The following is a 24,320-nucleotide window of genomic DNA, read 5'->3' on the forward strand; positions in this document are numbered from 1 at the left end:
GTTTCGGCATTAACCTTAACGTTAATTGCGGAGGGACCCACGGTCAATTTTTTTTGAATTTGCTGCTCATATCCTAATTGAAAATCCCCTCGTATAAATAATTAATTTTCGTAGAATTGTTTGCATATAAAAATTAAGTTACACGTTTCATTTAATTTGCAGGGACCACCCGGAACATTTTTCATTCTGGAGTTTACAAAGGAGACATGATCAGACACTTGTCTTTGTGGAAGATTACTAATATTGCAACAATTTCTCCACAAAGACACTTGTCTTTGTTGTACGAAATCTTTTGTAGTTTTTGTGGAATTATATATTTACCTCGGAAAATTTTCACTAGCTAGTGGAGAGGAAATGCATGTAGCTAGCTACTCATTGACTTGGAAGAAACTATCAGATATTGCACGGAGTGCCTTTCTTGAGACTTTGACTCGATCTATAAAGAGGGCACCTCACAAGTTGTAAAGGCTGTGCCTTTCCTTCATACCTACTTGATTTTCGATCTGATTCGCGCAATGGCCAAGACACATTTAGCTGGCAAAAGCCCTTCCATTGTTTCCATAATGCCACTTTTTGGGCTGCTAATGGCTAGCCTTACCACAACTGGTCTCTCTCTCTCTCTCTCTCTCTCTCTCTCTCTCTCTCTCTCTCTCTCTCTCTCTCTCTCTCTCTCTCCACAAAGTAAAAATTTAGACAGGTTATAATTCCACACATGCTATATATGCATGAGAGATGGGAATTATTACTACTACGCCTAGTCCTGTTTTTCTGTTTAATATTCGTATTATATATATATGTGTATTTTTTTTAAATACTTTCGTTTTCTACACATGTAAAGACTCAGTAAAATAGACATTTTTTTAAAATCAAATGTACAATATTTGTACGTACGAATTTTTCAAGTTTAATACACGTGTTTTTATAAAATTTTCAATAATACAATACAAAATTCACATATTATACACGTATTTTTCACAATATATTGAATAAAAATAATATATATTAAAATAATATAAATAAATTATATTAAAATATTATTCAATAGCCAAACTTTTCATTTGTATTTTATAAAAAATTTGCTAAATAAAACACGTACATATGATTCTTTTTTTTATGATATGAATAAACAATACCTTTTAAGCAATAATATGCATGCCTACCAATTCTATATTTTGTTACCAAAATAACCCTAGTACTGCCAAATAATTTGTCATAGCTTCTCCAAATATCAAGGGCTGCAATGCTTCTTTCTCAGTGTTAGACTAAAAATTGCAAAGCCATTTCTTCTTCTTTCTCTCTTTTTTTTTTTTTTTTTCTTCTTCTGTATTTGATGCTATGAAAATAACTAAGTTCATAATTCTTGATACAGGAGCAAATATTGGTGTTTGTTATGGAACACTTGGAGACAACTTACCTTCCGCACAAGAAGTAATCTCTATGTACAACCAATATAGCATCCAAAAAATGAGGCTCTATGATCCTAACCCACAGGCTCTTCAAGCCCTTAGAGGCTCCAATATTGAGCTCATGCTCGATGTACCCAACGAAGGCCTTAAAGACATCTCTTCTAGCCAAGCCAGTGCAGATTCTTGGATCCAAAGTAATGTCATAACCTACGGAAATGACAATTTCAAATACATCGTGGTTGGGAACGAAATAGATCCCACAGGTCCATTAGCCCCGTTTGTTGCCTCTGCAATGGAAAATATTCAAAAAGCAGTTTCTGCCGCCGGTCTTGCAACCCAAATTAAAGTCTCCACCGCGGTTTACACCGCGATTCTCAACGAATCCTACCCGCCATCAAAAGCCTTCTTCAACCCTGAATATCGACAGTTTCTTGATGCTATCATTGCTTTTTTGGTGGCCAATCAATCTCCATTTCTGGTTAATGTGTACCCATATTTTAGTTATGTTCAAAATCGTCAGACTATGGGTATGGACTATGCACTTTTTACATCTCCGTCAGTTGTGGTACAGGATGGTCAGCTTGGGTATCAAAATCTGTTTGATGCAATTTTGGATGCAGTTTATGAAGCATTAGAGAAAGCCGGAGGCGGTTCTTTGAAACTTGTCGTATCGGAAAGTGGTTGGCCCTCGGCGGGTGGCGATGGCGAAGTGACCACAAAAGAGAATGCGAGAACTTACAACTCAAATTTGGTTAAGCATGTGAAGGGCGGGACTCCGAAGAGACCTGAAAGCCCTGTAGAGACTTATATCTTTGCCATGTTTAATGAGGATCAAAAAACAGGGCCGGCGATTGAGAAACACTGGGGACTCTTTTTCCCCGACAAAACTCCGAAATATTCCATTGATTTCAATTAAGAATGTGAACTCAGTGTATCCTGAGATCAAGGGAGCTTTCGTATGGAATTTAACCATAATTAAAGATTACTTGCAGCCCTAGAAAGGCAACCGCAAGACTTTATGTATTTGTCTAGAAATAAATGTCAATACGATGGCATGTTGTAAGGATAGCGGTTTTACCATATTTGATTACTTTTTATACCACAAGTTTACATATTGCAGTATTTTATCTCAAATGGGTTTGAATTCGGAATCTTTTTCAACATTGGAAGAGAAAATACAAACTAAACTAAGAGCTAGTTCGTCTCTATTGCAATAATTAAAAATGAATTTGCATATGCAAGTAGCAACTAAACCCAAAGATACAATGACAGCTGTAAATTGTAATGCGTCAAACTACCAAAGAATACATAAAATTATATAATTCGTACAATCTCTTATTATATGAGCTGTTTTTTTGAGTATAAGGGTACTTGTGACAAAAGAAAATCTTTTAGTATTGGCAACCACAACTTCCCTTTTTATTGTCACAATAAACTTATCTACTTGTGACCAAGGTCTAAAATATCGATGATATCGGAAATATCGGTAGTCCAAAAATATGGAAATTTCGATGGAAATATCGGGATATTATCGATATCGATAAAAATTGAATAAAAACCACGGAAATTGTAAGAAAAACTTGGAAATTTTTATTGAAACTTTGGAGAATGTCTATTTAGTCAATTATCTTTGAGTTTATCACAAACAATTAGAAGGAAATGCATTGCGTGATGGATTTAACTAATTTAAGTTGATTATACAGCAAGCGGGCAAACACTATGAGTGTAAAAAATATGTAATAATTAATGAAAAAAGATTAAATACACCGTAATCATTCATATATAATGATTTACTATAATATTTTACACTTTATACATTGCATGGTAAGATACATGAATGACTTAGTACCACATAGAGTTCCTACGAGGTTCAAATTTTTCACTATCTTCATCATCTCTATGTGTAGAGTAAGTGTATTGTGAAGAGTAGTCATCAAATGATAAATCCCCAAAATAGTTTTGCATGTAATTGTTAACATACCACCCATATAAATATAAATATTTTAGCATATTATCACAAAAACATAAGTGATATGGTGTTTGGAGGAGTAAAATGGGAGGGGTTCATATCCCCTTTCTGCTTTTTTCTCCCCTTTTTCTCTTTTTTTTTTAAAAAAAACTTTTTTTTTCCTTCACATCGATATTTTCGATATTTTAGCGATATTACACCGATATTTTGACAAAATATTGCTGAAATGTGAGCGAAATTATCGACATCGATATTTTCCGATATTATCGTCGATATTGTCGATATTTATACGATATGTACATGGATATGTTCCGAAATATCCGTGATTCAAAAAAATCGAATTATCGATATTTCAGACTATGCTTGTGACGAAAGAGAACCCGAGAACTTACAACTCAAATTTGGTGATGTGAAGGGCGGGACTCCAAAGAAACCTGGAAGCCCTGTAGATACTTTTATCTTTGCCATGTTTAATGAGGATAAAAAAAAGAGGGCCGGGGACTGAGAAACACTGGGGCCTCTTTTTCCCCAACAAAAATGTTATAAAAAATATATTTTTTCTCTTTCCGTAAAGCCAATACAAAACATTTATACTATAAATAACATATAAACAAACTGGAAAACTTTTAAGGTACAATGAAATTGAAGAAAAACAAATTAATAGGTAAGTGAAAACAAAATAAATTATAAATAAAAAGGTGAGTTTGGTATGGTGAAGCATGTCAAAGACTCTGTCCTAAAGCCTTTGTCGCCTCCCTACGTTCAGGTACTGATGGTCTACAAGACTCCAAAATACAACCCCTTGTACACAAACTCAAGATCCGCTATGAGCACATTCATAGACAGATATAGGTATCCAAGTCAAAAAACCATTGCCAAAATAATAATATAAAGTAGAGAATATATATAAAATTAGAAAAGGAGAGAATTAGTTTGTGGTATGTGATATTCTGATGGTGTATTGTGGTTGTTCAAATGTGAAGGACGAGTGGCCTTTTATAGGCACCTAAGAATATGTAACCTTCACCACAATAAACCATAAAATTAAGACATTCAATATAGAAATAATACCTGAAAATTAAATATGTATAACCCCCACAATAAATAAAATAAAACAGCCAAAAAATATTAAATAAATAAAAAGGGTCAAATTTTTAAAACCTTTTTAAAATTCCAACAGTCCCCCACAAGGTTTTCAAAATTTTACCATGACAAAAAAAAAAACAGTGAAAATATATATTTATATATGGGCAATATAATACTATGCAATAGGTGTAGGTGCCTTCCGAGCTTGAACCTTCACTTAGTGATGATAGTCTCCATTTGAGGACCTGAGTGTACAAAGTATTGAACTTGACACCTTTGACCAAACTTCAACGTATCCCACACATAGTATTGGTTGAGACTTGGATGCAGGGTAGCGTTATTTATGGCCATGAGCTAATCTTGATTCTCATGAGAATTACTAGTGAATAGCCCAATTCTCATAGTCGCGGCCTCACAACATCTCACACTTAGGTGAGTTGTCCAAAAGTACATGTGACTTGCACCCTAAGAGTTTTTGCCTGCTTCGAAACTCATTCAGGGATAAAATTCCTTCCTGACATCACATAAAATAGCTCTTTTGCCTTAGGCATGAGTAGAAGAATATCCCAAGGATATCTCCATAGTTTTATGAGTTCTATATGAGTCACACAGTATGGATTGTTTCTACCACATTGAACTTCCTTCATGAGATCGCCAATCACAGAAGTTCCTCCCTAAGTGACTCCCTTATGGGCTTAAGCACATCCCCCTTGACATTTTGCATTAATAGCCTCCTCCACGAGGCATGCATATCAGGACTAGCCTTCACAATGCATATATAAGGTCATGTCTTTATTCTTCATTTTAACGCGCTTAAACCTGCATGTTATTAAAATATTTCCTACTCTTGCACACAAATAATTAGTGGATTTCACCTCAGTATAATTGGAAATTATATACACATTGATATACATTGAAATATAACGGAAATCCCACTATATATAAATTCATATAATCTAAATACCTCTCAAATATTGGTACTCAAATACGGGTTTGCAATAGTCTTTGAAACTTTGAGTGCACCTGATGAAGCTATGAACAAACTACGCAACGCTTGATTCATTAAATAAATTTAATTATAAATACGAAGTATTTCAAGATACTTTTACTCCCTTTTTGAAATTTTAATTAAAAACAAATTAGACCAACGATTTTGAAACACTTCAACGTTTCGATTTTAAAACATTTCAACCGTTTAGCATTGGATGTTTCAATGTAAATTGATTAATGAGTAATAATCAAGTAATTGGTAATGAAACAATACAAGCTATTTAAAACAAACAATAACTTAGAAAAAACGTAGCCCACTTCAATATATATATATATATAATATTTCAATGGTCATTAATTAGCTTTTGAATACTATTAATAGAAGATTCTGAAATTTATTTTAAAAATAATTGTGCAGTAAAAAAAGGAACACACCAAATATCTAGCTTTAAATTGATTTTGTAATTAATTTGCTGGTTGCCGTTGAGCAATTAAAGATTTAAATCTCTTCCAAAAAGATGAGCTATAATAATAATACCACATAAATTAGTTCATAGGTTTTTTATTTTCAAACACTAGTAGTAATTTCTCAAACGTTAAAATTATAAAATATAAATCTACCAACAATATTTAAAGCAATTGAAATTGTATAGACAACATGAAAGCTTTAAACTGCATCTACTCAAAATAAATAATAATTTTCAATTTAAAAATTCAATACAAATGCAAAAGCTTCAGTTAAAGAGTTAAAAAGGTATTAAAGCAATAGCAGTACAGGAAGAAAATAACTTTGACATACAAAGGCTTTAGATTGTTATAAAAAAAAAAAATATATTTTTTCTCTTTCCGTAAAGCCAAATACAAAATATTTATATTATAAATAACATAAAAACAAATTGGAAAACTTTTAAGGTACAAGGAAATTGAAGAAAAACTAATTAATAGGTAAGTGAAAGCAAAATGAATTATAAGTAAGAAGGTAAGTTTGGTACGGTGAAGCACGTCAAAAACGATGTCCTAAGCCTTTGTAGCCTCCCTACGTGTAGGTACTGACGGTCTACAAGACTTCAAGATACGACCTCTTGTACACAAATTCAAAATCCACTACGAGCATGTTCATAGATGAATATAGGTATCCAAATTACAGAACCATTGCCAAAATAATAATATAAAGTAGAGAATATATAAATATATAAGTAGAAAAGGAGGGAATTATTAGTTTGTGGTATGTGATATTCTGATGATGTATTGTGATTGTTCAAACGTGAAGGAAGAGTGGCCTTTTATAGACACCCAAGAACATGTAACCTTCACCACAATAAACCATAAAATTAAGGCATTCAATATAGAAATAATACCTGAAAATTAAATATGTATAACCCCCATAATAAATAAAATAAAACATCCAAAAAAATTAAATAAAAATGGTTAAAATTTTAAAACCTTTTTAAAATTCCAACAAACTCCTAAATATTCCATTGATTTCAATTAAGAATGTGAACTCTAGTGTATCCTTAGATCAAGGAGCTTTCGTATGGAATTTAACCATAAATAAAAGATTACTTGCAACGCTAGAAAGGCAATCACAAGAGCTTATGTATCTGTCCAGAAATAAATGTCAATGCAATGGCATGTTGCAAGGATAGCGATTTTACCATATTTTATTACTGTTTAAAGCACAAGTTTGCGTATTGCAGTATTTTCTTTTAAATGGATTTGAATTCAGAATCTTTTCTAATAGTGGGAGAGTTGCTAAAATATGCGAACTGTGAGAGAATATTATTTGTTTGTGGGAATTTTCTGTGTATTCTTCTCCTTGTATGAGGTCATATTTATAATACAACGAAACCTGAATGGGCAAGTAAATAATAAATTCATATTTTTACAGTAGGAAATCATGAATTAAAGTAAATCAAATATAATTATAATAGGAATCCTTGGTGTGTAAGGAAAGAAAGTCAATGGTCCACAAGTCACCCCAACACTCCCCCTCATGTTGGTGCATAGATGTCGCCAATGCCCAACCAACTGGTCTAGTGAATTGTGGAACGCTTTACTAAAAATTGCTTTTGTCAAAATATTTGCCAATTGATCCTCGGACTTTACGAAAGGAAACTGAATCACTTTAGCTTCGAGCTTCTGTTTGATATAGGGTCAATCTACATCAACATGTTTGGTGCGATTATGTTGAATTGGATTATGTGCAATAGCTATTGCAACCTTGTTGTCACAAAAGAGATTCATTACAGATGTAGGTCTGTACCCAAGTTCAATAAGCAACCTCTTTAACCAAATAAATTCCCAAATTCCTTTGGTCATACCTTTGAACTCGGCTTCTAGACTGGATAAGGCGACCACTTTCTATTTCTTGCTTCTCCATGTAACCAAATTACCTCCCACGAATGTGAAGTAACCGGATGTCGATTTCCTATCTATTATATTTCCTGCCCAATCTGCATATGTGTAACCATCAATATTCAGATGACCATGTTTTGAGAACATAAGTCCTTTTTCGGGTGCAGACTTCAAATATCTAAAGATCCAAATAACTGCATTCATGTGGTTTTCACTCGGAGAATGCATAAATTAATTAACAACGCTCACCACATAAGCAATGTCTGGCCTATTATGAGACAAGTAGATCAATCTTCCTACTAACCTTTGGTATCTTTCTTTGTTAGTTGGAATTTGATCCAAGTATTCTTCAAGATGATGATTCTGAACAATAGGAGTGTCTACAGGTTTGCAATCTAGAATTCCTTTGAGAGAGAAATATGCCTCTTTATGATCGGGCCACCTCAATCCCCAGGAAATATTTGAGTCCACCTAGATATTCTTCATCTCAAATTCAGTAGCCTAATAGTCTTGTAGCTGAGATATTTCATGTTTATCATTCCTAGTAATAATCATGTCGTCAACATAGATTATTAAAGTTGTTACCTTCCCTTTTTGATGTTTCAAGAACAAAGTATGATATGAGTTATTCTGTCTGAAACCATTATTCTTCATTGCCATGATGAACCATCTAAACCATGCACGTGGTGACTGTTTCAGTCATACAACGTCTTTCGTAATTTTCATATTGTTCCAATCTGAATAGTATTATATCAAGGAGGAATGTCCATATACACCTCTTCGTGAGTTCCTCCATGTAGAGACATTCTTATATCAAACTGGTGAGTTGCCAGTCTAAATTAGCTGCGAGGGATAATAAGACTTTGACTGTGTTCAATTTTGCAACTGGGACAAAGGTTTCTTCATAATATACGCCATAAGTCTGTGTGTACCCTTTCGCCACAATTCTTGACTTGTATATCTCGATAGATCCATTAGCGTTGTGTTTTATGGTAAACATCCATCTAAATAAGACAATCTTTCTTCCTCGTGATAAAGTTTCCAGTATCCAAGTCTGATTCTTCTCAAGAGATTTCATATCTTCCTTTATAGCTTGAACCCACTTAGGATATTTAAACGCTTCAGTAACCTTAGTTGGGATATCAATAGCAGACAACTGATGCACAAAGGCCTTAAGTGGTTCAGACAGCTTCTCAGTGGATACATGATTCGTAATTGGATACTTTGAAGTCTTGACAATATCAGGTGAATAACAATTTGGTGGCTTTCCACGATTCTGCCTGAAAGGTAATTGGTATCTAATGGATTTATGCTCTAAATTCACAAGTGTAGTAGGAGTAGTTACCTCAAGGATATTCTTAGGAGATTGATCTGTTGGTACTGTTGAGTTAGAAGGAGGGTCTTCATCTTTATTCTGCATTATCTGTAGGTGTGGGACTCGGATCAGAAATATTTTCGCAGGGATCAGGTGAGTCAGACAATTGATCGTTATGAATGAGCGATTGATCGCTTTTCGGCAGATAGTAATCTCGTGCTCCAGACTCGGAACTATCGATCATTTCTGTACATAGGAGAATTTCTTCATTTTCCAAGTTGCTCCAATTCTACTCTTCACTTCGTATCTCCCCCTGAATCGTAGAATTGGATGATAGGTCAAGGAAGAACAGCTCAAATTCCAGAAAGGTCAGATCCAAAGTGACAAAAGTACGTCGGGTAGGAGGGTGATAACAGCGGTAGCCTTTCTGATGAGTGGCATAACCCAAAAAATACAACGAAGTGCACAGGGAACAAGTTTGCTACGTTGATTTTTGTAGAGATGAATGAAAGCCACACATCCAAAGATTCGGGGTATGAGTACCAAAACAGAAGGGAGGGATCTGTTTTGCACAAACACTTGTAAGGGAGTTTTAAAGGTCAATACACCAGAAGGCATACGGTTGATCAAGTGAACTGCGGTGACAATAGTATCATCCCAGTGATGGCGAGGAACATGAGGGCCAATTAGAAGTACTCAGGCAGTTTCAAGAAGATGTCGATTCTTTCGTTCAGCAACACCATTTTGTTGTGGTGTCTGAGGAAAAATAATCTCATGGATAATTCTATGTTGTTAGAAGTAAGCGTGAAAGTCATGATTGATAAATTCTCCACCATTGTCTGAGTGAAGAATCTGGATTTGAACATTGAAATGAGTTTTCATCTGTTTGTGGAAGGATTGAAAACGAGAAACACTTCGTCTTTATTTTTCAGCAAATAAAGTCATGTCATACATGTACAATCATCTATGAATGTGACAAACCACCGAACACCAGAAGGAGCAGCGATACGTGAAGGTCTCCAGACATCATAGTAAATTAATGTAAACGGAGTAGTACACTCGTTTGTACTCAATGGATAGGGCACACGGTGACTCTTGGCCAAAACACAAGTATCACATGTGAAGTTGGAGTCCTTGAAACCTGAGAATAGATCTGGTATAAGGTGCTTCATATAACTAAAAGACGGATGTCCCAATAAACAGTGCTATAACCAGATTTACTTTTGTTTTCTATCAAAGGGATGTGTCACACTGTTAGCCATGCCGGGACTGAAGTCATCTACATAATATAGCCCTCTTCTCTTAGTATCACGACCAAGAATCTCTTTAGTATGAATATCTTGAAGAAAACAAAAACTCGGGTAAATGAGTACACAACAATTCAATTGTTTAGTAAGCTGACTAACTGACAACAATTTATTGGATAAATACGGAACAAGTAAAGTATTAGACAATGAGAGAGAGGATGAGAGTGCAACAATGTCAGCCCCTGTCACATGATAAGTAACTCAATTGGCATTAGCAATACAAGTTCGTCGAGGTTGGGTAGTATTTAGAAAATCATCAGGATCAAACGTCATATGATCAGTTGAATCAGAATCAATTATCCAGCTCATGGAATCACTCTTATCCGAAGCATGGAATCCATAACCAGTATCATTATGAGTTGTATCGAGTTTTGTTCGATCTTAGAGAGTGGCCCACCAGTCGGGGTAGCCATGCAATTTAAAATAAGTCTCATGAAGGTGTCTCAGATCACCACAGTATGCGCAATCTCGTCCATGTGTCGGGGTCATTAGTTGGGAAGGCATAATTTTTGCAACGGAAGATGCATAGGATACAAATTTAGTAGGAATCTGGACCAGGATCTGAGCCTAAGTCGGGATTGGAAACTAGAGTAAGAAATTTCAAGATTGCCGCTCTGATACCATGCTAAATATGAGAACTATGAGAGAATATTTGTTTGTTGGAATTTTCATTGTATTCTTCTCCTTGTAGGAAGTCATATTTATAATACAACGAAGCCTGAATGGGCAAGTAAATAATAAATTCATATTTCTATTTACAGTAGGAAATCAAGAATTAAAGTAAATCAAATATAATTATAATAGGAATCCTTAGTGTGTAAGGTAAAAAAGTCAATAGTCCACAAGTCACGTCAACAAGAAATATAACTAAATTAAGAGCTAGTTCGGTTCTATTTAAGTAATTAAAAATGAATTTGCATATGCAAGTAGCAACTAAACCCAAAGATACAATGACAACTGTAAATTGTAATGCGCCAAACTACCAAAGAAGACATATACAATTATAATTCGTACAATCTCTTATTAAGACTATTTGCTCTATATGAGCTTTTTTTTTGGGTACAAGGGTGCTTGTGAAAAAAAATAAATAAATTGGGGGGGCCGGGTGGTGTGCGTGGGGTTACAGGTTACTTTGCAATCTTTTATTGGCAACCACAACATCCCTTTTATTGTCACAATAATCAATTGAAACTGATTTGGTATTTAGGCTGTTTTGTTGGGGAGAAGAGCCCCCAATGTTTCTCAAGCTCGGGGGTCTTTCTATTCTCATCAAACATGGCAAAGATGTAAGTTTCTATGGGCCTTCCTGGCCTCCTTGGAGTCCCTTCCTTCACATGTTGAATCAAATTTGATATAAAAGTCCTTGCATTATCAATTGTTGTGGCTGTTCCAGCAGCTGATGGCCAACCAGTCTCTGATATAACAACTTTCAAAGACCCTCCACCAGCCTTCTCAAGAGCAGCATAAACACCATCTAACATGGCATCGAAAAGATTTCGGTAACCAAAGTTCCCATCTTGTACCACAACTGATGGAGCTGTGAAAAGAGCATAGTCAAGACGAATGTCTTGAGTGTTGCCACTGTAAGCAAAATAAGGGTACAAGTTAACAAGCAATGGCGATTGGTGGCTCACTAGGAAGCGGATGATGGGATATAAAAGGGCGTTATATTCAGACTTGAATGAGCCTATCGAAGGAGGAAAGGTCTCTCCAAGTACTCCGGTGTCGATGGCTGTCGAAACTTTAATTTTCTTTGCAAGACCAGCAAGAGAAATTGCCTCTTGAATATTTCGCATGGCTGGGACGAGAAACTGTGCAAAGGAGTCTGAAGGCTTGACTTCATTTCCTACCGCAATGTACTTGAATTTCACATTGGCATAGTTTCTCACATTGTTTTGGACCCATGCATTTGCGTTGGCTTGGCTTAAGGCAATGTATTGAAGGTTTTCATTTGGTACGCCTAGCAAGAGCTTGATATTGGAGCCTCGAAGGGCTTCTAGAGCGGCTGGGTTTGGATCATAAAGTCGCATTCTTGGGATGTTATTTGTCTTGTAGAGGGCAACAACTTCCGCTTGGGGTGGTAGGTCATCGCCAACCATTCCATTACATACACCAACTGGAGCACCTACATTGAAAAAGGAATTTATATTGCTAAATAGACACACCAATTTGGTCCTTATGTGAGATTGATTAGGAATGCGTGGTTTGTTGCATGGAACAGTTTGGTCCTTATGTTTTAAAAATAGACACACACAAAAATGTCGTTATTTGTTGTGCATTGGCTTTCGTTAATCACGAGTTAGATGAATCATACGCTAGAAAAACAAAAGCTAAATTGGCAGTTAGATTGACAGACAGCAGTGCCAATTATATATGCATACCTGTGTGTTGTTTTGTTGCCAAGCTAGCCACCACCAGCTGCCCAAGTAGAAGTACTATAGAAATCAGAGAAAGGCATCTGCCAACTGATGACGAATTCGATTTAGTCATGGTCAGAAACATACAATTTTCTAAGAAATATTCTAAGTGTACGTCTCTCAAGGCTGCCTCTTGCTCCTTAATTTATAGAGATGAGAAAGAGATTTGCACCTGCTCAAGATCTCATTACAGGAGGGTCCAATTTCAACTGTCTATGTTGTTGCAACAAGAAATGTCTGTTTATTCCGTCTTTTGCTGATGCATTTTCGTTTGTGAGACTATAATGAGGGCCTTGGCTAATCATGGCAGGGCTCTTTCTTGGTTTGGTTGGTGGGATGAGGCTCCTGCGTTTCGAGTGGGATTTCTGTAACAAAGATTTGTTTTGTGTCATAACTATCGTCTTAGTTGAACTTTCACCATGAGGCCAAGCCTGACTTCAGGTAGTTTTGTTTTCTGGTTCTCCTTGTCCTTTTCTTCTTTTCATTTAATAAACTTAAATTAAATGTGTTTTTATTCTTTTAACCCAAAGTTTCTTAAGAGACAAACAGAAAATACGTGACAGGACGAGAAGATGTTGAGAGATATGAGGTGGCAAAGGAGGGTCGAACATCGCTCTCACGTACCTTATGATACAAGAAAATCACATAAACCCATTTTCGTCGATTTTCGTCCAAATACTGATAATTTTATATATAAAAATATTTCGCCAAACAACAAAGCTAAGTTAGTTTTTGAGATTTATTGCATGCATTCATTGAGGTTAACTTTGTCATTTGCATAATTTTTTTTTTAATGAAATCATCAATTTTTGGACAAACAAGAAAAGGGGTTTTGTGAAAATAATCTGAAACTTCGAGGGAAGTTCATGTAATTTTTGAAACCTCAGGGAATTTTGTAAAAAGACCTAAAACCTCAAGGTGTTAATGTAAATCTCTTATTTCGGAATTGTAAATAAGAAAGTCCAAGTAAACCCAATAAGGACAAGTCAACTATACAACATGGGGTTGAAGTCGTTATCATAATAGAATTACGAAAGCAGTGCTGGTTGGCATAATAGAAAATTGAATGGGAGTTAATGGAGTAGTCGTTATTAGACAAAAAAGATGGGAGAAAAGTAGGGGAAGTATTAAGCATATTCCTTTATGAAATAACCCACTGACATCTATATCTCAACCTAAGTAATGGCTTTTTTTATACATTAATTTATTCTAAATTATGGGAAGAAGGATTTGAACTCGGGGTAAAATGGGGAGCCCTTCCCCTAAGCCAATTTGGCTAAGCCCATATCTGCAATTTGTCTTTAACAGGCTCTTAACATAATGAAATTATAATGAAATTTGTAATGCATCAATATTGCCAAGAAATGACTTTTAAGTTACGGTATTTTTATAAGATTATTTGCTCTATGTGAGCATTATTTGGGTACATGTGATGTGATACATGACGGCCTATTTATTGTAGTTATATTGGTGGTTAGATTGCTAACCACAACTACACTTGCCTAGCTACTCAGTTGAAATTGATTGGGTATTTCGGCTGTTTGCTTGGTGAAAACAGCCCCCAATGTTTCTCCAACTCTGGGTTCTTTCTGTTCTCATCAAACATGGCAAAGATGTAGGTTTCTATGGCCCTTCCGGGCTTCCTTGGAGTCCCTCCCTTCACATGTTGAATCAGATTTGCATTATAAGTCCTTGCATTATCAATTGTTGTTGCCGTTCCACCAGCTGATGGCCAACCACTTTCGGATATGACAATTTCCAAAGACCCTCCGCCCGCCTTCTCAAGAGCGGCATAAACAGCGTCCAAAATGGCATCGAAAAGATTACGATAGCCACGTTGGCCATCTTGTACCACAACTGATGGAGCTGTGAAAAGAGCATAATCTAGACGAATGTCGTGAGTGTTGCTGCTGTAGCTGAAATACGGGTACAAATTAACCAGCAACGGCGATCTGTTGTTCACTAGGAAGCGGATGATGGGGTTCAAAAGTGCTCCATATTCGGACTTGAACTCTCCCTTCGATGGAGGAAAGGAATTTCCAAGCACTCCAGTGTCTACGGCAGTGGAGACTTTAATTCCCAAACCAGCACTAGAAATTGCGTTCTGAATGTTTTGCATGGCCGGGACAAGAAATTGTGCATAGGAGTCTGAGGGCTTGACTTCATTTCCTACCGCAATGTATTTGAATCTTACATTGCCATAGTTTCTCACATTGTTTTGGACCCAAGTATTTGCATTGGCCTGGCTTGAGGCTAGGCTTTGAAGGTTGTCATTTGGAACGCCTAGCATGAGCTCAATATTAGAGCCTCTAAGGGCTGCTAGAGCAGCCTGGTTTGGATCATACAGTCGCATCCTTCTGATGTTATTTTGCTTATACAGAGCAATAACTTCTGATGGGGGTGGTAAACGATCTCCAAGCATTCCATAACATACACCAATCTGGGCTCCTGCAATATTGAAGAAATTATAATGAGGTTTTATGATCCTGGTGAAAAGTTCACTAGATTTATACAATATAATTTGTTGCTAAAATGATCATGAATATATTCAAGGCCTATTTACACCAATGTCCCTTGAAACTACGGTCAAATCTCACACTGCTCTCTGAAATTCAAAGTGGCTCACTTACCCCGCTTGACCGTATTTTGGTGGCCTTGTTTGCCCCCCAACATCAACTCCGTCCAAAAATTTGTTAATTTTGACTACGTGACATGGGTGTTTTTGTAATTTCGTACACACGTGGACAAAATAAATAATAAATAATTTTTCAATTGAAAAAAAGTAAAACCCAACAGCATTCTTCCCTTCCCCCGCTTATCAATAACCTTGCACATGAAAATGAAGTTTAAGTAGAAGCTATTAAATTCTGTTTTGCACATTGTTTCCATCCACCCTGACCCAGACATGGAAGCAACACAGAAGTTCGTTGGAAAAATCAAGTAATTGTGTAAAAGAAAAGTATCAGGCAACAGTTCCCACAGATCTATAGTAAAAAAATAAATAAATAATTGTCAAATACGAGCTCTTATAGGTACTCAAAGCAGGTTAAGAATTATAAAAACTATGTAGCCTTCCAAGCCAAAATAGGGACGAATCTTGCGAGAGATATATACCTGTTGTTTCAAAGCTAGCCATCAGCAGCCCAAGTAGAAATACTATCGAAATCATTGAAGGGCCTCTACCGACTGACGAATTGGATTTAGCCATGATAATAAGGAAAAGATAGATATTCTAAGAAGTATTGCAAGTGTGCCTCTCCATGTTGCCTCTTGCTCTTTAATTTATAGACATCAGAGAGTGGCCTGCAACGACTAAGAATAGTCAATCCCTTGGTCAAGTGTTTGCTAATTAATCTTTTCCATCATTCTCTAATGCATTTTTGTGCTTAATTTGCATTATATTTCATGAGGGTTGCCTTGTTTAATCATGCTAAACCCAATAGTCTTTCAATGGCCTCAAATCCAATTTTCCTTTTATACAGGCAATAATGGGACGAACAATTAATCGAATTAATTTAAGACCTCAAGAACAGAATAAATACTCTTAACAACTTGAGCTAAAAGCCCTTACATCTCAAATCCACTTTCATACACTTCAAATATAGTTAATGAACTTGTGGTGGATATATATAAGACAATTGAAGCCTAGATAGTGGGTGAGTAGGGCCAGACCAGTCTATAGAGGCTGCGATCCGTATTGCTATTACGATTGACTTCCAAATTTCGTGATGTTAATAAAGACAATATAAATTTAATAATGGCATGCGATGAGATGGTATTTGTGCTCATCCTTGACAATTGTATGTGGAAAAATGGGACTCAAAGTTTGGTACATTGCATATATACCGACTCCCACTGGAGACATGATGACATTGTATTAACATCGTTTCACTCAATTATACGATAACATATTATTCCCCCATCATTTAAACAATAAAAAGTAACTATTAATCCGTTTCGTAAAATGTATAAGAGTATCTCCTACCGAAATGTAAAACTTGTTATACTTTTAAGGCTAAACAAGAACTAAAACGATGAACAAAGAATAAAGAACACAAACAATTAAAGTCCTCTCCAATATTGGAGTACATCCCTAACCAAAGGCTGACCTAACTCCAGCCTGGGGGAACATTTATGAAATATTAAACATGGTCTTATTATTATAGGTTTATTCCTACTCAAATAAATATTAGCCCATTGCACCAAATAAATATAGCCTACACATGCATTGTTTTTCTTTTTTTAATAAATTAATAATAGCCCAATCTAAAAGTAAAGTAAATAATAGCTCAGTACTCTATTTAAAATAAGCCCACTCTTGAAGCATATAGGAAATAATAAACGTCAATCCAATCCAAACCTATATAAATTTGATTAGGAGCAGAACTCACGCTAAGGCTCTATCAACTTGAGCTATTCTAATCGTACAGATATTGGGCTACGCCCACATAGAGCAAACATCAAAAAATTTCTTCTAGCCACCTAAAACGCCATATTTGAACCTTGAGAACCTAAAGGAAATAGCTCTCCTCCTCTAAAAAATTGTACCAACCTATCTTAGTGGGTTCTTCAATCTTGGTAAGTTATTATTATTATTATTTTTTAATATATATATTCAATTTTCCAATTTTAATTGTTATTGTTAAGTTTTTATGATTTAGGGTTTAAGTGAAAACTTTTGGAGATTGTTGATATATGTTTTATTTTTACAACTTGAATTATTAATTAGCATATATGATTTTTAATGTCTAGTATTTTTGGGGAACTTATTGTGTCTTGTTGATAAAGCAAAGGATGCATCTAATAGAGAGCAAATGGCCATTGTTTTAAGATTTGTTGATCAGGATAGTTTTGTATGAGAACGTTTTTTTGAGATTGTTTGGTATTTATTTATATTTTGTACTTCTTTGTATTATATTTGCTCGCATTGTAGCTTTGTTTGATTTATAAAATTTTATTTACATTTTTGTTTCAAGAGAAAAAAGGATTATAATATATCTCCTCTATAAAATAAAAAAAATTTAACCTACCCCAATAAAAATTCCTAGATCTGCCATTGTCCCTATCCAACGGAAGCTTCTTATTAATTACCAAAGAAATACAAGAGAACTCACAAACCCAACAACTCTCAAGTACACAAACAGATGCCTCTCAAACTTATATATACACTGCTCCTAAGGTCATCTTTTATACTAATAGATGACATAGGTTACAACCAAACCCTATTATACATAGGAAACCAAATCCTAGACTAAAACTGTATCCTAATCAAACTAGGAAATTAAGCCAATATTAGTTTGCGTCCAAGCTAACCCAAAAACCTACAGCCTTCCTTTTCCTATATTGATATATATATATATATATTTTTTAGTTTAGGCACATATTGATTTTGTGCCAATTCCAACAAACTCCACCTTAGCATGAAATCCATACTGAGATATTACACATAGCAGCATCCGTTGCTCGATCATATTGCAAGATCTAACTTGCTTCACATGCACTAAATTCAAGCAGTGCTTGAACTTTGTTACACCTACCACCTTAGTTAACATATCAATGGGATTATCTACCGTAGAAATTTTCTTGATACGAATTTCATCTTAAGCTATCACTTCTTGAATAAAGTGATATCTCACATCTATATGTTTGGTCCTCGCATGATGTACCTGATACTTTGCCAAGTAAATGGCACACTGACTATCACAATACACATCCAACTTGTGTTGATTAACACCCAAATCTTCTATCAACCCTAACGTCCAGATTGCTTCCTTAATGGCCTCAGCCATTGCCATATATTCAGCCTCTGTGGTTGATAATGCAACAGTTGGTTGTAATATTGATCTCCAACATATAGGACCTTTTGCCATAATAAACACATACCCTATTGTGGACCTTCTTTTATCTTAATCACTAGCAAAATCAAAGTCCACATATCCAATTGAGAACTTTTCAACTCCTTCGCAATTCTTCTCAAAACAAATTCCTGTCTCCCTTGTTCCATGAAGATATCTTAGTATCCATTTAGCAGCCTCCCAGTGCACCTTTCCAGGATTGTGTATCAATCTACTAACAATTCCAACTACATGAGCAATATCGGGGCGAGTGCATACCATAGCATACATCAACCTCCCACACCAAACTAGAATAAGGAACATCTTTCATCTTGATGTTTTCTTCCTCAGTTTTAGGGCATAGTTGAGTACTCAATTTAAAATGAGGAGATAATGGTGTACTTACAGGTTTGGTTTCCTTATTAATTTCAAATTTGTGCAGCAACTTTTCAAGGTACTATTTCTCCGATAAATACACCAGCCCCCTCTTCCTATTTCTCCGATAAGTCCTTGCATTATCAATTGTTGTGGCTGTTCCAGCAGCTGATGGCCAACCAGTCTCTGATATAACAACTTTCAAAGACCCTCCACCAGCCTTCTCAAGAGCAGCATAAACACCATCCAACATGGCATCGAAAAGATTACGATAACCAAAGTTCCCATCTTGTACCACAACTGATGGAGCTGTGAAAAGAGCATAATCAAGACGAATGTCTTGAGTGTTGCCACAGTAAGCAAAATAAGGGTACAAGTTAACAAGCAATGGCGATTGGTGGTTCACTAGGAAACGGATGATGGGATGTAAAAGTGCGTTATATTCAGACTTGAAAGAGCCTATCGAAGGAGGAAAGGTCCCTCCAAGGACTCCGGTGTCGATGGCTGTCAAAACTTTAATTTTATTTGCAAGACCAGCAAGAGAAATTGCCTTTTGAAGTTTTTGCATGGCTGGGACGAGAAACTGTGCAAAGGAGTCTGAAGGCTTGACTTCATTTCCTACGGCAATGTACTTGAATTTCACATTGGCATAGTTTCTCACATTTTTTGGAACCATGCATTTGCGATGGCTTGGCTTGAGGCAATGTATTGAAGGTTTTCATTTGGTACGCCTAGCAAGAGCTTGATATTGGAGCCTCGAAGGGCTTCTAGAGCGGCTGGGTTTGGATCATAAAGTCGCATTCTTGGGATGTTATTTGTCTTGTAGAGAGAAACAACCTCTGCTTGGGGTGGTAGGTCATCGCCAACCATTCCATTACATACACCAATTGGAGCACCTACATTGAAAAAGGAATTTATATTGCTTATATGTGAAATTGATTAGGAATGCGTGGTTTGTTGCATGGAACAGTTTGGTCCTTACCTTCTAAAAATAGACACACACAAAAATGTCGTAATTTGCTGTGCATTGGCTTTCGTTAATCACGAGTTAGATGAATGATACGCTAGAAAAACAAAAGCTAAATTGGCAGTTACATTGACAGAGGTGCCAATTATATATGCGTACCTGTGTGTTGTTTTGTTGCCAAGCTAGCTGTGGGAGCATATATTTTCGTCTCCAATCAGGGTACGCCACGTGGAAAAAAAGATTATCTATTAAATTAATTAATTAAACCAGTTTATCTGGCTAATTAATTAATTGGGATAAATATCTTAATTAATATGATATTATCTTTATTTAAAGAGATAATATCATTAATTAAGATATTATCCTAATAAAGAGAAGATAATATCATTTAATTCAGATATTATCTTCTTAACAGATAATATATTTAATTCGGATATTATCAAAGATGACTCGATCCCTACGAAACCCTAGCCCCGAGGCTCCTATAAATAGACGACCTCATTCATCATTCAAGGGACATCTAAACTTACTCCTTATACCCGAGAAAAATACCCGAAGCTCTCTCTCCCTCTCCACTCTCCATATTTTCTCCCTACGGCTCCGGCCACCACACACGGCTCCGGCCACCCGGTTTACACCCTACATAAAACTCTGTACCCTTTGCTTAGCTATTGTTTTCCTACAAACACTCGAACTAACTTAGGCATCGGAGGGCCTTTGGCCAACACCCCTCGGGTGTGGTCTATTTACTCCAGTCTTTTTTACAGGAATTGAGGAAGAGAGAGAAGGAAGATCGAAGGTTGAAGGATCTAGAAACGAATATTCTCCCGTGAGATTATTTGCACAAGCACTAGCCACCACCAGCTGCCCAAGTAGAAGTACTATGGAAATCAGAGAAATGTTGGAGTTTCAAGAAGATGTCTATTCTTTCGTTTAACAACACCATTTTATTACGGTGTATGAGGACAAGTCATCTCATGGATAATTCCATGTTGTTGGAAGTAAGCCTGAAAGTCATGATTGACAAATTCTCCACCATTGTCTAAGCGAAGAATCTGGATTTGAGCATTGAACTGAGTTTTCATCTGTTTGTGGAAGGATTGAAAACGGGAAAACACTTCATTTTTATTCTTCAGCAAATAAAGTCATGTCATCCGTGTACAATCATCTATGAATGTGACAAACCACCGAACACCAAAAGAAGCAGTGATAGGTGAAGGTCCCCAGACATCATAGTGAATTAACGTAAACGGAGTAGTACACTTGTCCGTACTCAACGGATAAGGCACACGGTGACTCTTGACCAAAATACAAGTGTCACATGTGAATTCGGAGTCCTTGAAACTTGAGAATAAATCTGGTATAAGATGCTTCATATAACTAAAAGGCGGATGTCCCAATTAACAGTGCCACAACCATATTTGCTTTTGTTTGCTAATAAAGGGGTGCGTCACACTGTAAGCCATGCCAGGACTGAAGTCATCTGCATAATATAGCCCCTCTCTCTTAGTACCACGACCAAGAATCTCTTTAGTGTGAATATCCTGAAGCAAATAAAAACTCGAGTAAATGAGTACACAACAATTCAATTGTTTAGTAAGCTGACTAACTGACAAAAATTTATTGGATAAAGACGGAACTAGTAAAGTATCAGACAGTGAGAGAGAGCAAGAGAGTGCAACAGTGCCAGCCTCTGTCACATGATAAGTAACTCCATTGGTGTTAGCAATACAAGTTCGTCGAGGTTGGATAGTATTCAGAAAATCATCAAGATCAAACGTTATATGATCAGTTGCACATGAATCAATTATCCAACTCGTGGAATCACCCTTATCCGAAGTATGGAATCCATAACCAGTATCATTACGGGTTGTATCGGGTTTTGTTCGATCTTTAAGAGTGGCCCACCAGTCAGGGTAGCCATGCAATTTAAAACAAGTCTCATGAGGGTGTCTTAGATCACCACAATATGAGCAATCACGTCCATGTGTCGGGGTCATTAGTTGGGAAGACATAATTTGTGCAGTGAAAGATGCATAGGATACAAGTTTAGTAGGAATCTGGATCAGGATCTGAAAATGTGTCGGGGTTGGAAACTAGAGTAAGCAATTCCAAGATCGCCGCTCTGATACCATGCAAAAATATAAGAACTATGAGAGAATATATGTTTGTGGGAATTTTCTGTGTATTCTTCTCCTTATAGGAGGTCATATTTATAATACAACGAAACCTGAATGGGCAAGTAAATAATAAATTCTTATTTCTATTTACAATAGGAAATCAGGAATTAAAGTAAATCAAATATAATTATAATAGGAATCATTGGTGCGTAAGAAAAGAAAGTCAATGGTCCACAAGTCACGCCAATAAAAAATACAACTAAATTAAGAGTTAGTTCGTTTCTATTGAAGTAATTAAAAATGAATTTGCATATGCAAGTAGCGACTAAACCCAAAGATACAATGACAACTGTAAATTGTAATGCGTCAAACTACCAAAGAAGACATATACAATTATAATTCGTACAATCTCTTATTAAGACTATTTGCTCTTTATGAGTTTTTTTTTTTGGTACAAGGGTGCTCGTGACCACACACACACACAAAAATAACTTTGCAGGTAACTTTGCAATCTTTTATTGGCAACCACAACATCCCTTTTAGTGCTAATCAATTGAAACTGATTTGGTATTTAGGCTGTTTTGTTGGGGAGAAGAGCCCCCAATGTTTCTCAAGCTCTGGGGTCTTTCTATTCTCATCAAACATGGCAAAGATGTAAGTTTCTATGGGCCTTCCTGGCCTCCTTGGAGTCCCTTCCTTCACATGTTGAATCAAATTTGATATAAAAGTCCTTGCATTATCAATTGTTGTGGCTGTTCCAGCAGCTGATGGCCAACCAGTCTCTGATATAACAACTTTCAAAGACCCTCCACCAGCCTTCTCAAGAGCAGCATAAACACCATCTAACATGGCATCGAAAAGATTTCGGTAACCAAAGTTCCCATCTTGTACCACAACTGATGGAGCTGTGAAAAGAGCATAGTCAAGACGAATGTCTTGAGTGTTGCCACTGTAAGCAAAATAAGGGTACAAGTTAACAAGCAATGGCGATTGGTGGCTCACTAGGAAGCGGATGATGGGATATAAAAGGGCGTTATATTCAGACTTGAATGAGCCTATCGAAGGAGGAAAGGTCTCTCCAAGTACTCCGGTGTCGATGGCTGTCGAAACTTTAATTTTCTTTGCAAGACCAGCAAGAGAAATTGCCTCTTGAATATTTCGCATGGCTGGGACGAGAAACTGTGCAAAGGAGTCTGAAGGCTTGACTTCATTTCCTACCGCAATGTACTTGAATTTCACATTGGCATAGTTTCTCACATTGTTTTGGACCCATGCATTTGCGTTGGCTTGGCTTAAGGCAATGTATTGAAGGTTTTCATTTGGTACGCCTAGCAAGAGCTTGATATTGGAGCCTCGAAGGGCTTCTAGAGCGGCTGGGTTTGGATCATAAAGTCGCATTCTTGGGATGTTATTTGTCTTGTAGAGGGCAACAACTTCTGCTTGGGGTGGTAGGTCATCGCCAACCATTCCATTACATACACCAATTGGAGCACCTACATTGAAAAAGGAATTAATATTGCTTACATGTGAGATTGATTAGAAATGCGTGGTTTGTTGCATGGAACAGTTTGGTCCTTATCTTTAAAATAGACACACACAAAAATGTCGTAATTTGCAGTTAGATTGACAGAGGTGCCAATTATATATGCATACCTGTGTGTTGTTTTGTTGCCAAGCTACCCACCACCAGCTGCCCAAGTAGAAGTACTATGGAAATCAGAGAAAGGAGTCTGCCAACTGATGACGAATTCGATTTAGTCATGGTCAGAAACATACAATTTTCTAAGAAATATTCTAAGTGTACGTCTCTCAAGTCCGCCTCTTGCTCCTTAATTTATAGAGATGAGAAAGAGATTTGCACCTGCTCAAGATCTCTTTACAGGAGGGTCCAATTTCAACTGTCTACGTTGTTGCAACAACAAATGTCTGTTTATTCCGTCTTTCACTGATGCATTTTCGATTTTCTCGTATCTTTTGTGAGACTATAAGGAGGGCCTTGGCTAATCATGGCAGGGCTGTTTCTTGGTTTGGTTGGTGGGATGAGGCCCCTGCGTTTAGAGTGGGATTTCTGTAACAAAGATTTGTTATGTGTCATAACTATCGTCTTAGTTGAACTTTCACCATGTGGCCAAGCCTGCCTTCGGGTAGTTTTGTTTTCTGGTTCTCCTTGTCCTTTTCT

General features: G+C 36.4%; 4 protein-coding genes and 1 pseudogene across 7 annotated transcripts; 1 reads left to right on the plus strand and 4 right to left on the minus strand.

Annotated features, from left to right (window-relative positions):
- LOC18771729 (glucan endo-1,3-beta-glucosidase) lies at nt 474–2,508 on the plus strand. The gene is made up of 2 exons (XM_007203069.2): nt 474–606; nt 1,370–2,508. Exons 1-2 carry the CDS (start codon nt 516–518, stop codon nt 2,320–2,322), a joined length of 1,044 nt encoding a protein of 347 aa, XP_007203131.2. The 5' UTR covers nt 474–515; the 3' UTR covers nt 2,323–2,508.
- On the minus strand, nt 11,610–12,918 carry LOC18770164 (glucan endo-1,3-beta-glucosidase, basic isoform-like). 3 transcript variants are annotated; one of them, XM_020569087.1, is made up of 2 exons: nt 12,810–12,918; nt 11,610–12,544 (listed from the first exon to the last, which is right to left on the minus strand). In XM_020569087.1, exons 1-2 carry the CDS (start codon nt 12,916–12,918, stop codon nt 11,610–11,612), a joined length of 1,044 nt encoding a protein of 347 aa, XP_020424676.1. The 3 variants fall into 3 exon arrangements, with proteins under 3 accessions (XP_020424676.1, XP_007203263.1, XP_020424675.1); XM_007203201.1 differs by having other exon boundaries at nt 11,610–12,553; XM_020569086.1 differs by having other exon boundaries at nt 11,610–12,559; nt 12,804–12,918.
- LOC109950426 (glucan endo-1,3-beta-glucosidase, basic isoform-like) lies at nt 14,200–16,268 on the minus strand. The gene is made up of 2 exons (XM_020569061.1): nt 15,960–16,268; nt 14,200–15,293 (listed from the first exon to the last, which is right to left on the minus strand). The coding sequence occupies exons 1-2, from the start codon at nt 16,051–16,053 to the stop codon at nt 14,356–14,358; spliced, it is 1,032 nt and encodes a 343-aa protein (XP_020424650.1). The 5' UTR covers nt 16,054–16,268; the 3' UTR covers nt 14,200–14,355.
- On the minus strand, nt 19,137–20,930 carry LOC18770296 (annotated as a pseudogene).
- LOC18771149 (glucan endo-1,3-beta-glucosidase, basic isoform) lies at nt 22,659–23,903 on the minus strand. Of its 2 annotated transcripts, none has more exons than XM_007203614.2 (2): nt 23,795–23,903; nt 22,659–23,634 (listed from the first exon to the last, which is right to left on the minus strand). In XM_007203614.2, exons 1-2 carry the CDS (start codon nt 23,901–23,903, stop codon nt 22,691–22,693), a joined length of 1,053 nt encoding a protein of 350 aa, XP_007203676.2. In that variant the 3' UTR covers nt 22,659–22,690. The 2 variants fall into 2 exon arrangements, with proteins under 2 accessions (XP_007203676.2, XP_020424667.1); XM_020569078.1 differs by having other exon boundaries at nt 22,659–23,640; nt 23,789–23,903.

The sequence above is a fragment of the Prunus persica genome, chromosome G7 (genome assembly GCF_000346465.2).
Source record: "Prunus persica cultivar Lovell chromosome G7, Prunus_persica_NCBIv2, whole genome shotgun sequence".
Lineage (NCBI taxonomy): Eukaryota > Viridiplantae > Streptophyta > Magnoliopsida > Rosales > Rosaceae > Prunus > Prunus persica.